We start from the raw sequence: 17,046 nt of genomic DNA on the forward strand, positions 1-17,046 counted from the left end.
AAAAAAAAGAAGCATTAAGCGTTTTGAAAAACGTTTTCAAGTTCATACACTTACAAGATGCTTGATGACAAAAAGATCGCTTGGGTAGCACTGTAAGCTCAATTCTTGAGCTCTAAACAGAAAAAAATCCTATTTCCGTTTTAAGCACCGAGAAATAGAGAGTTTTGTCCAAATAAAGAATGCTTCTTTCCAGAAAACCTAAAAAAGCCTAAAGTCAAGTGAATTTTTCAAAAACATTTGCAATAAAAAACTGATATGTGCACTCTACGCGTATCCAGCCTAGAAAACCAGGGTTAGATGCCCATTGACTTCAAATAATTTATTGGACAAAAAATGAGAACGAAACTTTCTAAAAAAAGAAGCATTAGGCGTTTTGAAAAATGTTTTTAAGTTCATACACTTACAAGATGCTTGATGACAAAAAGATCGCTTGGCTAGCACTGTAAGCTCAATTCTGGAGCCTTAAACAGAAAAAAAATCCTGTTTCCGTTTTAAGCAACGAAAAATAGATATTTTTGTCCAAATAAAGAATGCTTCTTTCCAGAAAACGGAAAAAAAGCTGAAAACAAGCAAAAATTTCAAAAAGTAACCGCACTAAAAAATTGACGTGTGCACTCTACTTGTATTTGGCCTAGCAAAACAAGGTTACAAACCCATTGCCTTCAAGTGGTTTTTTTGAACAAAAAGGGAGGACCAAATTTTCTTCAAAAAAAAGAAGCATTAAGCGTTTTGAAAAAATTTTTCAAGTCCAGCCACTTAAAAGATACTTGATGACAAAAAGTTCGCTTGGCTAGCACTCTAAGTTCAAATTAGGAGCCCTAAACCGAAGAAAAATCCTATTTAGGTTTTTAGCAACAAAATATAAGAAATTTTGTCCAAATAAAGAATGCTTCTTTCGAGAAAACGAAAATGAAGTCTAAAATGAAGCAAAATTTTCAAAACTACCCGCAACAAAAAAATGACGCGTGTATTCTACTTGCATTAGGCCTTGAAAAACAGGGTTACAAGACCATTGCCTTCAAATGATTTTTTGAACAAAAAGGCAGGACCAAATTTTCTTCAAAAAAAAGAAGCATTAATCGTTTTGAAAAAATTTTTCAAGTCCAGCCACTTAAAAGATACTTGATGACAAAAAGTTCGCCTGGCTAGCACTGTAAGCTCAAATTAGGAGCCCTAAACCGAAGAAAAATCCTATTTAGGTTTTTAGCAAAAAAATATAAGAAATTTTGTCCAAATAAAGAATGCTTCTTTCGAGAAAACGAAAATGAAGTCCAAAATGAAGAAAAAATTTCAAAACTACCCGCAACAAAAAATTGACGCGTGCATTCTACTTGTATTTGACCTCGCAAAACATGTTTACAAGCCCATTGCCTTAAAATGAATTTTTGAACAAAAAGGCAGGCTCAAATTTTCTTTAAGAAAAAGAAGCCTTAAGCTTTTTGAAAAATGTTTTCAAGTCCAGCCACTTAAAAGATACTTGATGACAAAAAGTTCGCTTGGCTAGCACTGTAAGCTCAAATTAGGAGCCCTAAACCAAAGAAAAATCCTATTTAGGTTTTTAGCAACAAAATATAAGAAATTTTGTCCAAATAAAGAATGCTTCTTTCGAGAAAACGAAAAAGAAGTCTAAAATGAAGCAAAATTTTCAAAACTACCCGCAACAAAAAAATGACGCGTGTATTGTACTTGCATTAGGCCTTGAAAAACAGGGTTACAAGACCATTGCCTTCAAATGATTTTTTTGAACAAAAGGGAGGACCAAATTTTCTTCAAAAAAAAAAGAAGCATTGAGCGTTTTGAAAAAATCTTTCAAGTCCAGGCACTTACAAGATGTTCACTACCGAAAAGTTTACTCTGCTAGAACTGTAAGCTCAATTTAGGAGCTCCAAACAGAAGAAAAAATCCTATTTCGGTTTTAACAACAAAATATAAGAAATTTTGCTCAATTAAAGAACGCTTCTTTAGAGAAAACGAAAAAAGAAGCTGAAATAAACCAAAACTTTCACAACTACCCGCTAGAAAAATTTGTTGCGTGTATTCTACCTGTATTTGGCTTATCAAAACAGGGGTACAGCCCATTGCCTTAAAAGTAATTTTTGAACAAAAAGACAGGACCAAATTTTCATTAAAAAAAAGAAGCATTAGGCGTTTTGAAAAAAGTTTTCAAGTCCAGTCATTTACAAGAAGATCCATCCCAAACTGGTCACTTGGCTGGCACTATAGGCTGTATTTAGGCGGCCCAATATGAAAAAACATCCTATATACGTTTTAGGCAAAGCAAAAAAGAGAATTATGTCCAAAAAAAGAATGCTTCTTTCGAAAAAACGAGGAGAAAAGCTATAATCAAGCGAAACTTTCAAAACTACCCGCAACAAAAATACGATGAGTGCATTCTACTTGTATTTAGCCTAGCAAAGCAGGGTTAGAAGCCCATTGCCTTCAAATGATTTTTTGAACGAAAATAGAGGACCAAATTTTCTTTAAGAAAAAGAAGCATTAAGCGTTTTGAAAAATATTTTCAAGTCCAGCCACTTAAAAGATACTTGATAACAAAAAGTTCGCTTGGCTAGCACTGTAAGCTCAATTCATGAGACCTAAACAGAAGAAATTTCCCCTTTCCTTTTTAAGCAACGAAACATAGAGAGTTTTGTCCAAATAAAGAATGCTTCTTTCCAGAAAACGCAAAAAAAAGGCTACGATCAAGTGAAACTTTCAAAGCACTTGCAATAAAAAATTGATTGGTGCATTCTACGCGTATATAGCCTAGAAAACCAGGGTTTGAAGCCCATTGACTTCAAAAAATTTTTCGAAAAAAAATGAGAACGAAACTTTCTAGAAAAAAGAAGCATTAAGCGTTTTGAAAAATATTTTCAAGTCCAGCCACTTAAAAGATGCTTGATAACAAAAAGTCCACTTGACTAGCACTGTAAGCTCACGTTAGGAGCCCTAAACATAAGAAAATTCCTATTTCTATTTTTAGCAACGAAAAATAGAGAGTTTTGTCCAAATAAAGAATGCTTTTTTCGAGAAAACGAAAAAAAAGCTAAAATCGAGTTTAACTTTCAAATATGCTTGCATTAAAAAATGGATGCATGCGCTCTACTCGCACCCAGCTTGTACTATTGGTTCCATTAGGGAACAATGAACATAATAATGGGTCAATGTGTCAAATCGGTCAGGGGAAAAAACGGATCAAGCGACCCATAAATCGCACAAAAAGAGACCACAGCGCTAATATAATTGTTACAAAGTTCGTTTGAGAGCAATTAAACACGTTTAGGAATCCATAGGGCCAAGATTACATGTCCTTAGATGTCTGCATGATTAAGAAAAAGTCCATTAATGCTACCGAGAAAATGCAGGGGTCTCCCGCGCTATTACTCGGCAGCATTTCTGCGTACATGCATACATGCATTAATTAAAGTATACTTTAAAACTGACCTTTTCGACCACCGGGTGATCGAATATCTCAATAGATTGAGAACGATAGTACGCTACTCTGTCACTCTTGTGAGGATATTTATAACCTTTCGGAAAGGTTGACATAGTTATAACTACCTGAAATGAGGCATTGGTATACATATGAGCCGTACGTCACTTCAACACAACCAAAAGACACACAAGAACTCTCGCAAAAGTCAGCACAGATTGTTCTTAGAGATCCTATGGGGGAAAGACAAGGTGCAATAGGGGGGAGCTGACCAACCAGCGTCTCAACGGGGCGCACCTTTGCGGCAGAGCCGCCTATGGGACGGGATTACTAGGTTATTAGTAGTAAATATAAATAAATATGTGGTTCGCAATTATTGAACCACATTACCGGTTGATATAAGTTATAGGACATTATAACAGACATAAAAAGGCCAATTTTGGGGTGATTGGCCCATCTGGGGCCAAGATCTGACCCAAAACGTGGTGAAGAAGTGGTCTTCCTGGGCCAAAATGACCTGATCTGCAATGGTCAATATCTCGAAAGTGAAAGCATCATATGAAACGTATAATATACTGTTAGAAAGCTCATTACAAATGCTACTAGAATATTGAAATGAAATCCTGATTGAATTGCTCAATCGGGAGATATTAAGGAATTAATGTACCGTACCATATGCTTCAGAAGCACTAGTCTTCCCACCTGAAATCATCAAATTCATAACCAAGGAGTTTGGTTATAATAATCAAATTTTGTGACAACCTTTGAAATGTCACAGGGGATCTACCCATTCATATTTCAACGTTCTACAACGTTTTTGACCAAGTTTTTATTGACTCGGCAGGTGGGTCTTCTCTCCAATATGGCCAAAACTGACTGTCCCTGTACCGGTCAATATTTCCAAACTGGTAAGGAAAACGCTATAAGTAATATATATAGTCTGAAAGCGCGGCTCATGACACGTTCAAATATGCAAAAAAAATCCAAAATCGGTGCACTCTACGAGGAGATATTTCAAAAATAATGCGTCGTACCAGGACCCCAAAATGGAAGAAGAAATGAGCTGCAGAGCTAAAATTGACCATCAAGACTCCAGAAAATACCCTATGATTTATACAGGGAATTACTCCCCACTATCTGGGGATTCTAAAACACTATAATATGTACCTTAAATCCACTGTTTTGTGGTACCGAAAATTGGGTGACCCAAAATGTACTAAAATTGGCAGTTTTCGCTAAGTTACCCCAAAATAACTTTTTAGCCGAGCCATTTTCGGGGATAACCAACACACGCAAGCAAGAAGGGTTCAGTACCAACAAAATGCGACCATGCCCGCTTGATTTGATAACGTACTTTAGAAGATATTATTGAATATCCAAAGTGTACCTCTGATTTTGGGCTATATCACGACCCCATTTTTGGAGAAATCGCAAAAATTAGCGTGAAAAACCACTAGAAACCTGTTTCTGGGCGTCCTGCAAGTCAACAATGAACAAATTGACTGTTCCTAGCCTTTATCACGATGTGGGAATAAATTCCCACATCGCCATAAAGGCTGTGTTGTTTTGCAAATTCGTTCGAAAAATTAGGACTATAACTAGAAACAAAAAAACAGTGAAAGCAGAAAATTTTGAATTTTGGGAAAACAGTTGATTCCTCAGTTTCAAACTGTCCAAAACGTCTCTTTAAAGACGATTAGCAGTCAAATATAACTCCACATTTATGAAAAAAATCAAAAAAAAGGACAGTTTACTAAAAACAAGTGTTTTTCTCACAAAGTTGGATCAAAACAAAATTGTTCAGTCCTTTTCAGTTACTTTTATGAATGTAGCCTTAAAGTGCAGTATAAGAGCATCACCATGCGCTATCATACGTCATTTTTGATGCAAAAATCGAGCAATTATAAGAAAAATGCTAATTTTTCACCTGACTTTTTTACGGAGTTCATGGCAACAATATCAAAGACCATAGAAAAAAATTGACAAAAGTCACACTTTTAGAGGTATGAGCCCATATAGGCTGGCTGTGAGGGTCTAGTGCAGCCCTCTTAGCCAACTGTTCCTTAATCCACGATACAACAAACTATAATATCATTAAATTTAAAAAAATATATATTATGAAGAATTATCGCCTATTTTTGTTAATAATTAAGTTTTCTTAACATACTTCCCTCAAAAACACTGTAGTATGGCCTTTTGTTTTCTGAACAGAGTGGTTGTTGTAATTACTAATGATTTTGACTCTAGAAACAATGTGTTTGTGTGAAATTTTACGGTCGTTTAATTTCATTTCCTCTAATTTTTTTTGTATAGAACTCAACATGTTGTTGAAGTGAACGAAAGCTTTCTGCTATAAAAAAAACCTTGTTTTAGATTGTTTTTCTGGTAAAAACAATTGAGGAACACAAACGAACCATGTAAATAATGATAAAAGCAGGTAAACTCTTGAAAATTAGTTTTGTATTTTTGTTTAAGTTAGACCAAAAAATAAACAATACTGATTGTTCTTAAACCTTAAAATTAATAAACTACTAAAATAAAGTGAACAAAAGTGGCAGAGTACCGTAGTATAGGACAATTGTGAGGCGACAATAAAAAAAAGTATGAAAAAAGAGATCTTCACTTAAATATAATTTATTTATGGATTTCTTGGCAATCATATCAAAGACCATTATAACAAAATACAAAAGTGACATTTTTACAGTTATAAGGCCACATATGCTGACTTCAGATGTTTATTGCAGCATTTATAGCACATTTTAACACAATCCACGAAATAGAACAAATTATAATAACATCAATAAAAAAAATCATAAGTGTGAAGAACAATTGCTTATTTTTATGTTATCAAAGACCATAGAAACAAATTGACAAAAATCACACTTTTAGAGGTGTGAGGCCATATAAGCTGGCTTTGGATGTCTATTGAAGCACACAGAGCCAACTGTTTCCTAGTCTACAATACAACAAATTATAATATCATCAAACAAAAAAAAATATATTATAGAGAATTATCGCCTATTTTTGTGTAATTGAATGAGCTTTCTGTTACTAATTCAGCTTTCTGAACATGCTTCCCTCAAGAACACTGTAGTATGGTTTTTTCTCTCTGAACAGAGTGGTTGTTGTGTTTACTAATGATTTTGACTCTAGAAACAATTTGTTTGTGTGAAATTTTACGGTCGTTTAATTTTTTTTCCTCTAATTTTTTTTTATAGAACTCAACATGTTGTTGAAGTGAACGAAAGCTTTCTGCTATCAAAAAATCTCGTTTTAGATTGTTTTTCTGGTAAAAACAATTGTGGAACCCAAACGAACCATGTAAATAATGATAAAAGCAGATAAACTCTTGAAAATTAGTTTTGTATTTTTGTTTAAGTTAGACCAAAAAATAAACAATACTGATTGTTCTTAAACCTTAAAATTATTAAACTACTAAAAAAGTGAAAAAAGTGGCAGAGTACCGTAGTGTAGGACAATTTTGAGGCGACAATAAAAAAATGTATGAAAAAAGAGATCTTCACTTAAAAATAATTTATTTATGGATTTCTTGGCAATCATATCAAAGACCATTATAACAAAATATAAAAGTGACATTTTTACAGTTATAAGGCCGCATATGCTGACTTCAGATGTTTTTTGCAGCATTTATAGCACATTTTAACACAATTCACGAAATAGAACAAATTATAATAACATCAATAAAAAAACTCATAAGTGTGAAGAACAATTGCTTATTTTTATGTTATCAAAGACCATAGAAACAAATTGACAAAAGTCACACTTTTAGAGGTATGAGGCCATATAAGCTGGGCTTGGATGTCTATTGAAGCCCTCAGAGCCAACTGTTTCCCATTCCACGATGCAACAAATTATAATATCATCAAAACTAAAAAAAAATATATTATGTAGAATTATAGCTTATTTTTGTGTAATTGAATTAGCTTTCTGTTACTAATTAAGCCTTTTGAGCATAGTTCCCTCAAAAACACTGTAGTACGACCGTTTTTTCTGAACAGAGCGGTTGTTGTATTTACTAATGATTTTGACTCTAGAAACAATATGGTTGCGTGAAATTTTACGGTCGTTTAGTTTCTTTTCCTCTAATTTTTTTTGTATAGAACTCAACATGTTGTTGAAGTGAACGAAAGCTTTCTGCTATCAAAAAAACTTTGTTTTAGATTGTTTTTCTGGTAAAAACAATTGAGGAACCCAAACGAACCATGTAAATAATGATAAAAGCAGATAAACTCTTGAAAATTAGTTTTGTATTTTTGTTTAAGTTAGACAAAAAAATAGACAATACTGATTGTTCTTAAACCTTAAAAATAAAAAAACTACTAAAATAAAATGAACAAAAATGGCAGAGTACGCTAGTATAGGACAACTTTGAGGCGACAAAAAATTATGAAAAAAGAGATCTTCACTTAAAAATAATTTATTTATGGATTTCTTGGCAATCATATCAAAGACCATTATAACAAAAGACAAAAGTGACATTTTACAGTTATAAGGCCGCATATGCTGACTTCAGATGTTTATTGCAGCATTTATAGCACATTTTAACACAATCCACGAAATAGAACAAATTATAATAACATCAATAAAAAAAATCATAAGTGTGAAGAACAATTGCTTATTTTTATGTTATCAAAGACCATAGAAACAAATTGACAAAAGTCACACTTTTAGAGGTATGAGGCCATATAGGCTGGCCTTGGATGTCTATTGAAGCCCTCAGAGCCAACTGTTTCCCAATCCACGATACAACAAATTATAATATCATCAAACTAAAAAAAATATATTATGTAGAATTATAGCTTATTTTTGTGTAATTGAATGAGTTTTCTGTTACTAATTAAGCCTTCTGAGCATAACTCCCTCAAAAACACTGTAGTACGACCGTTTTTTTCTGAACAGAGTGCTTGTTGTATTTACTAATGATTTTGACTCTAGAAACAATATGGTTGCGTGAAATTTTACGGTCGTTTAATTTCTTTTACTCTAGTTTTTTTTGTATAGAACTCAACATGTTGTTGAAGTGAACGAAAGCTTTCTGCTATCAAAAAAACCTTGTTTTAGATTGTTTTTCTGGTAAAAACAATTGAGGAACCCAAACGAACCATGTAAATAATGATAAAAGCAGATAAACTCTTGAAAATTAGTTTTGTATTTTTGTTTAAGTTAGACAAAAAAATAAACAATACTGATTGTTCTTAAACCTTAAAATTAATAAACTACTAAAATAAAGTGAACAAAAGTGGTAGAGTACCGTAGTATAGGACAATTTTGAGGCGACAAAAAAGTATGAAAAGAAGATCTTTAATAAAAATTAATTTTTTACGGAGTTCTTGGCAATCATACTAAAGACCATTGCAACAAAATTCTAAAAGTGACAATCTTATAGGTATGAGGCCGCTTATTATAGCTCCAGATGTTTTTTGCAGCATCTATAGCACATTTTATCGCACTCCACGAAATACAGCAAATTATAATAACACCAATTTATAAAAAATCCTAAATAAGAAGAACAGTAGCCTTTTTTGTGTAATTGAATGAGATCTCCGTTACTAATTATACCTTCTGATCAAAATGCCCGCACAAACACTTCAGTATGGCCTTTTATTTTTGAAGAGAGTGGTTGTTATTTCTACTACTGATTTTGGCTCTAGAAACAATGTATTTGTGCCAAATTTTAAAGTCGTTTCGTATCTTTTCTTCTATTATTTTTTTTGAGAACTCCACATAGTGCTGAAGTAATACATATGCCTTTTGCAACCAAAAATGTGTTACTTACTGCCATTTTTCAAGTTTTTTAAACACTCTTTAAGAAATCTGACAAGTCATGGATTTCTTGGCAACCATATGCAGGACCATAAATATTTATGGTCTTGGATATGGTTGCCAAGAAATAAAAAATCGAACTAACTTAATTTGCTTTTTTGGAACGCTTAATGTAGTCAGAAGATGTCAATTAAGCTGTTCTCTTTAATATTTTTGTATTTTTTGACTTTGACTTTTATGGTCCTATATGGCACCATAAATGTGTATGGTCTTGGATATGGTTCCCAAGACACCATGAACTTCATTTTTTTTCAAGTGTCTTGATGAGTTTCTCTCCACTCAGAGTGCATTGTATGGGTGTTTTAAGAGCTTTTTGAGCAATGTTGATTTTTTTGCATGGTCATCTATATGGTTGCCAAGTTACCATAAACTCCATATATGGCTTGGATATGGTTGCCAAGAAAGGTTTATGGTGGTCAACCCGGGAAGGTCTGGTCATGGCTGAATTTTGTCCCGATGGGTCTGTTCAAAACTAATGAAAAACGAGCTCAAGTCTGCAATGACAGATCATGGCTGAATTCGTTCTGGATTGGTCTCATCATTGCTCCATTTGTCTGGATGGGTTGCTCCATTAAGGCACACCTCAACATGGGTGTTGTTCAGGCGGCTTTTATTTTGCACACTGATCTAGATTTTGCTCGTTTCTTAAAAGTTGAATTGTTTTTTTTTGCACTGATCATGATCCACTGTATTCTTGACAGACAATCAAGAATCTCAGCATGCGTTTTCCGCAAATGTTCAATTTAGCGATTACACTGCCATTGGCAATCATACGAAAGCAATGATCGGCTAAAGTACGTTTATCTTGCTTGCTTAGTGTTTCGCGCTGAGAAATGCGAGTTGGAAACCACTACTAGTATAGCTTCTCTCTAAAAAAATATTCAGATGTTCCAGTATACATACGACGGCCAAAGGATAAAACTCGTTTGTGAAATAATTTAATTTCTCAGCCTTTCAAAATGAAGTACCAAACGCTGCTAGTTTCCTGCCTTTAAGAAAAGAGTCTTTTTCCTGTTATGCTCCAATCTTGAGTGGCTGACATCATCAAATCGCAAGAGATGCATTTATTATTTAAAAACGTAATATTCCAAAAAATAATGGTAGATTTTTTTCAAAGACGAAATTGCCTCTTGATCTCTAAATCACAAAACTAAATGGCTGGTTAACAACAAAAACGAGTTAAAAACGAGCACGTAAGAAAAACTAGCTAAAGTCTGATCATGGCTGCTTATCGTCTACATGGGTCTGATATGATCATGACCAAATTTAGTCTGGATGGGTCTGATCATTAACGCATACCTCGACCTTAGCATCACTGGAATGCAATCAAGCTTTGAACTTCTGTTTAAATTATACTTTTGGAGGTAAATTTGTTTAGAGCAATATGACTTCAGATTATGACACATTCAAAACATCTGGCTACGATGGGTAGCAAAGTAGGATGTAATTTCATAGCAAAATTTTTTTGTTTTGACGTCTGATTAAATTGCCTCTCCTCTAAAATTGTTAGATGGCAAAGCTAATTTTTTGGTGTATTTGATGGCTGTTATGGTTCAAAAAACAATTCAAGTCCGTTGCTACAAAAATTTTCTGATCCCTGAGCAAAATATCTAATAATATCTAAACATATCAAGAAACTTCCAAAAACAAAGTTTTAGTTATTTTTGTCCTGTTTAACCGTTGGTCCTGTTTAATGACAATCGCTCACTGGCTGATTTTAATGTTCATGGATCTTTTTTTGTCCAGAAAACGGGGTGCCTCAAACATCTTTTATCACGACAAAATTAGTCGTGTACCAGGAGAGGCACGTGCTAAAATACTGTAACTTTGAACACCAAGTCATAATGTTGATTATTTAGATATAATTCAATGGTTAGGAAATGGATGACTTTTTCACGGTAGCAAAAGAAGATTTGTGAAGCAAATCTCAAGAAAGTTATAACTGTTCAAAAGGAACAACAGTGGGCAAAGGGTAGCCCAGGCAAATCGTGCCAAAGTAACTATAACTCAAGGGTCTTTTTTGAAACACCACCAACACTGGCGTCAGTGAAGCAAGCTGATTAGTTTGCTTCTCTGACGTCCGGCCGCAGCACCACCAACACTACACATTCAAAATTAACTGAAGGCGGAACACCGCACAGTTTTTTCTGGTGACCCCCCCTAACCAAGCTCGAACGCGCAACCTGAAGGCAAGGGCAAAGGCAAAGACAAAGACCACGAATCAACCCCAAAGACTAAGACCCATCCCCCACCGGACAATAAAGACCCCCCAACACAATCAACATTTCAACAACACAATACACAAAGCAGAATACAAACCTCCTGACAGCAATGCCGAACAGAACCATGCAATCACCCGTTTTAAAAGCAAAAATCAGGGTGATGGGGGAGAAAATTGCAAAGAACCTGCAAACCATGAGCGAATTGATTGACAGTGGGAACATTAACGCAGCAGAAAATGTTCATGAAAAGGCAGCGGAAACATTTTCGGAGTTCGAGGAAACCAGTTACGAGTTGATTTCACAGCGTGACGAAGATCAGCACGAGGAGTACATGGGAAAAATCACTGACACGTGGAACAACATCGACGACATGAAAATTAAAATTCAGAATCACCTTTCGCAAGAAAACACCACAACAAACTACAACGCACAAGACAACAACAAGAAAACAGTAACAGCCGACTCGACAGCGGATAACTCAGCAACCAACAACAACATCAACACTAGAGCAATTGGACAACAGCAAACATCCGTTAACAGAAGTTTACACGACGAACAACCAGAAACTAGCAATTCCGCTCAACGTGACAACCTCAACAGCTTTTGGTATGATAGACTAGCTTACTCAAGCAGCCTAAACGACCAGCAGAACAGAGTTACTGGAATGGGGGACACACAAACATTCAATCAGCCAACAGAACAACCACAACAATTGTCAACAACGTTATCACAACCAGTTCCATTCTATACGCCTTATGTGGAAGCTCTTCCAAAGATGGATCTTCAGAAGTTCAACGGTGACCCGAGCAAATGGGCAGATTGGTACAGCCGTTTCAGTTTCATGATTGGAGACACTCAGCTCAGTGAGGGACAGAAGATCGCCTATCTACAGGGACTTGTAATTGGAAAAGCCAAAACAGCAATTGAAGGGTTTGCCTGCAGCGGACACCTGTACAAAGATGCAATAAACGAGTTGAAACAGCGGTTTGGGAACCCGAGCGTCATCGTCAGCAACTTGTTGGAGAAACTCATCAACTACAGGCCACCAACGACATCTCTTCCTTGGACAATTGTAAATTTTTCCACATTCATTAACACCATGACAAGGACACTACAAGAACTCAACTTCGAAGCCGATCTCAACAGCACGACAATCTTGAAGCATGCAACCGACAAACTACCTTAGAGCGAAGAATTCAAATGGAATCAGTTTGTTTTACGACGAAGAACTCAGCAGCTGACACTTGCAGACTTCAACCAATGGATTAAAGAAATAGCAGAAGCACATGAACGTTCAACGCATCAAGGACGAAGCAATAGTAGTCTCAGCACAAACAGTGATACGCATCAACGAAATTTCAACTTAAATGGAAACCGACAATTTCATCAACAACCAACTCATCCAAACAGGGAACAACAGCAGCAACAACAACCAACACAGAACATAAACAACTTTAGCAGCAACAACAACAAGAACCAGCATAACCAGCGGAGCACAACACAAATGTTTCAAGCAACAAGAGGAAGCAACAGCAACAACCAGCCTCTGCCGTGTGTCTTAAACGACGGTAATCATCAGTTATTCCATTGCCCAACGTTTAAAGCAAAGACAGCAGACGAAAGACTATAAACAGTTTATCAGTTGAACCTTTGCAGAAATTGTTTGGGAGCGAACCATCGAGCCAACAACTGTCCTTCAATCTCTAATTGCAGGGAGCAAGGATGCGGACAACGACACAACACTATGTTAAACGGTGCCAACAGCAGATACGGACGAACACTGACCTCAGTTGTTCTAACAAACTCTCAATCGAACAACTCGAGAGGAAATGGTAACTCATTTGCAGTCATCGGCAACAAAGATACAACCACAACAAAGGACACGACAGCAGCAACTAAAACAACGAATCTTCTCTATGTCATGCCAGTTATTTTACATAACAAGGAGAATAAAGTTCGCACATACGCCTTCATCGACCCAGGAAGCAGCTTGACAATACTTCTCTCGAAGACAGCCGACGAACTACGCCTTCAGAAAGAAACACGTCAACAACTTGTCTTGGAGGGAGCCAACGGAACAGACACAAAATCGTGTTACACAACGTCAACAGAAATTTCGAATTTGGAATACGACGAACGCTACAACCTCAAACAGATATACGTTGTGTAAAACATCAATTTGCCAAAGCTGAGGGAGCACCCGGGAGACATTGCCAGAAAGAATGACCACCTTAGACATGTCAATATGCCTACTCTGGATAATCTCGAAGTCACAGTATTGATTGGTGAGGACAACATTAACCTTATCTCACCAGTCAGAGTGGAACAAGGACCATCATCAGCACCAAGCGCAAGTCTTTTCAAACTTGGTTGCACTATTTCTGGTCCTCATGCAGTATTGGATGACAGCAAAACACAACATTCAATGCATCATACTGCTTTGATTGCAGTAATTGCCTTGAACAAGACAATGACCTCAACGAAGAAGTTTCTCATTGGTGGAAAGCAGAGACAATTCCATTGGAATCCAAAACCAAGTCTAATGATCCAGAAGTTTTGTTTGCCACCAAGATACTTAATACAACATGCGTGAGACAAGCAGATGGACGTTATGAAACGGGACTTCTCTGGAAAGACGACAGCAGTTTACCAGACAACCGGTCGCAAGCCTTGACTCATTTGAATCATCTTGTCACCAGACTACAGAAGAAACCTGAACAGTACAAGAAATACAATGAGGGCATTCAGGCAGACCTGGAAAAAGGTTACATTGCAAAAGTACCTTTCCATAGACAGAAAGATACAGGATGGTACATACAACACTATGGTCTTGTCAGCCCAAACAAACCCGGCAAGATACGAAGAATCTGCAATGCCAAAGCACCACAAAGCGGAACAAGCCTCGATGACAAACTCTTAGCTGGACCTGACCTCCTCGGGAATATGCTTGGAATTTTGCTACGATTCCGACAGGGAGCCATCGCCATCCAGGGAGACATCGAAGGGATGTTTATGCAAATCGGAGTACGACAACATGACCGACGTTATCTACGATTCATGTGGAGACAACCCAACAACTCAGAATTAGAGGTGTACGAATACCAACGACACATCTTTGGAGCCAGGGACTCACCAGCTTGAGCAAATTTTGTTTTGCAACAGACAGCCAAAGACGACATCGAAGATCACCCAAATTCTCTAGAGATCATTCAGCGGACATTCTATATGGATGACATGGTTTCATCTTTTACCGACGCCATCAGAGGCACGTGCTAAAAAACTGTAACTTTGAACACCAATTCATAATGTTGATTATATAGATATAATTCAATGGTTAGGAAATGGATGACTTTTTCACGGTAGCAAAAGAAGATTTGTGAAGCAAATCTCAAGAAAGTTATAACTGTTGAAAAGGAACAACAGTGGGCAAAGGGTAGCCCAGGCATATCGTGCCAAAGTAACTATAACTCAAGGGTCTTTTTTGAAACACCACCAACACTGGCGTCAGTGAAGCAACCTGATTAGTTTGCTTCTCTGACGTCCGGCCGCAGCACCACCAACACTACACATTCAAAATTAACTGAAGGCGGAACACCGCACAAGTCGCATGCGTGTTGATATATCTCAATTGATTGTAACATATCAATTGAATTGCACGATACTTATTTGCTATTAACGCTGCTTTTTAAACGGAAACTTAAAAATTAGTTCAAAAAGTAGCATAGAAAAAACAGAAGTTAGATTCTATCCAAAATTTCCCCTTAACAAAGAATTCGTCTCTACCTTATGTTTGATTTTTAAAGGACTCCTGGTCTAGAAAGAAATGCTGTTTCGTTTTTGTCTCCATTGGGATCAGAAAAATAATCAAACATTTAAATAGAATTTGATAACTTTCCGCGAATTGCTCTTTTTTCAACTTTAGAAACCAGAAACACCTACGTGGTGATATTTTTAGTTTTAATTTTTTCACTGCTCCTGGTCTTTTTCCGCAAAACAATGCAACAGTGCAAAGAATTAATCAGTCAATGCAGCAGCATGAACCAAACTGTGCACAAGTTATGCTCGAATACTAGAAACGGGCAAAAAAATTGGATGAATTCATCTATGTGTGTTCAGTGTCTTATTTGAGCAATGGCGTACTCTCCAATTTTGAATAATTTATTTTTAATCGTTTCTTTAAACCTGACAAATCTGATGAGATGTCAGATTTGAGTGATGTGTTTATATTGATTGAATAACATGTCCTCAATTTCTGAACTTCATTTTGTTTGTGATAAGCAGGCGAGAGAATTATGAGTGATGAAAAGACCATATTCAACCAACAAAAACGGAGGTGTGAGAAGATCGTACTGTATATTTTTATAATAGCCAGTGATATTACCTTAGCTCGATTTTAGCGAGCAGCTGGGTTATAGCTAGATCCAAAGTGTCATGCTTGACTTTTGTAGGAATCGGGATATTGATTTACAAAAATTTAGTTGAGCTATTGTTAACTCATGGGTCGAGCCAAACTTTTTTTTCAAGAGTCTGCATTTTTGCCTCAAAAACTGTTTGTACACTTTTTTATCACTGTTGCTCATAAGGCACTCAGTGTGCATGCTATTTCATCTTTTGCGATTCTGATTAATCAGTTCTCTATCAAAAGTCTGCATTATTTTTAGAAAAAGATAAGTGTCAATTTGAAAAGGGAAAACAACTGGAAAACCACCTTTTCATCATAGCTAATGGGAAGTAGATCACTACAATTAAACTACTTAACTAAATTCAATCTAATAATGTGGCAATATTGTTCGGGTACGATAACTGCTATAACTTACAAAGTCTTTTATTGTCAGTTTTCCGACCGTGTCTTAAATTTGAATGCTTTGGTGCTATGCTGTTTAATGTTTTTCCGTCGCTGCTTCAGTATATACTAAAACAAAAGAAATAAATTAACTTTTTTCAACTATGCAAAAAAGCAGACTTACGAATATATATTTGCTCAACCCAAGGAAAAAACATGCTCGACGGTTGAGTTTTCACTGGCTGGACTATCAAAATGCCAATTTCGACCCAATAAAAGTCCATGTTTGACCCAAAATGCTTATAAATTGACTTTTACTCGACCCATGAGAAGTCTTTCCCCGACTTTAAAAAGGAATCTCGACTGTGTATTTTTTGATAAAGGCGTCTGACGATATGGAATTTTTTTAGTATAGACATAATTCTTTGGTCTGCAAGTGGCAGCCATTTTCTTTGAAAGTTGGTTTATTTCTGTAGGGGTAGACAGTTGTAATATGATATAAGTTTTGAATCTTGAAGGATTAGAGCATTATGCGAGAAGGCACATTATCGATTCTTCGTATTTAGTATATGGTATTACAACTGGGTATTAGTCATTTCTAATTCAGCATCTCGGCTTGTTTCAAATGTGGATGTTTCGTATGTTGTCATGCATACCAAATTAGAGTATACAACTTAAGTTACTTCGTCATATTACGTATGTCTATGATTGCAGCATGAGTTGTCCTCTGTCGCCATAGTTAAACTCGAATAACTTTGTCTGCAAAT

General features: G+C 36.0%; 1 protein-coding gene across 1 annotated transcript; it reads left to right on the top strand.

The window, feature by feature from the left end:
- Positions 1-13,240: 13,240 nt before the first annotated feature.
- LOC142340323 (uncharacterized) lies at positions 13,241-14,637 on the top strand. Its single transcript, XM_075390898.1, has 2 exons — positions 13,241-13,662; positions 13,947-14,637. Exons 1-2 carry the CDS (start codon positions 13,241-13,243, stop codon positions 14,635-14,637), a joined length of 1,113 nt encoding a protein of 370 aa, XP_075247013.1.
- Positions 14,638-17,046: the final 2,409 nt, after the last annotated feature.

Source organism: Convolutriloba macropyga, chromosome 5 (genome assembly GCF_964194025.1).
Source record: "Convolutriloba macropyga chromosome 5, txConMacr16.3, whole genome shotgun sequence".
Lineage (NCBI taxonomy): Eukaryota > Metazoa > Xenacoelomorpha > Acoela > Convolutidae > Convolutriloba > Convolutriloba macropyga.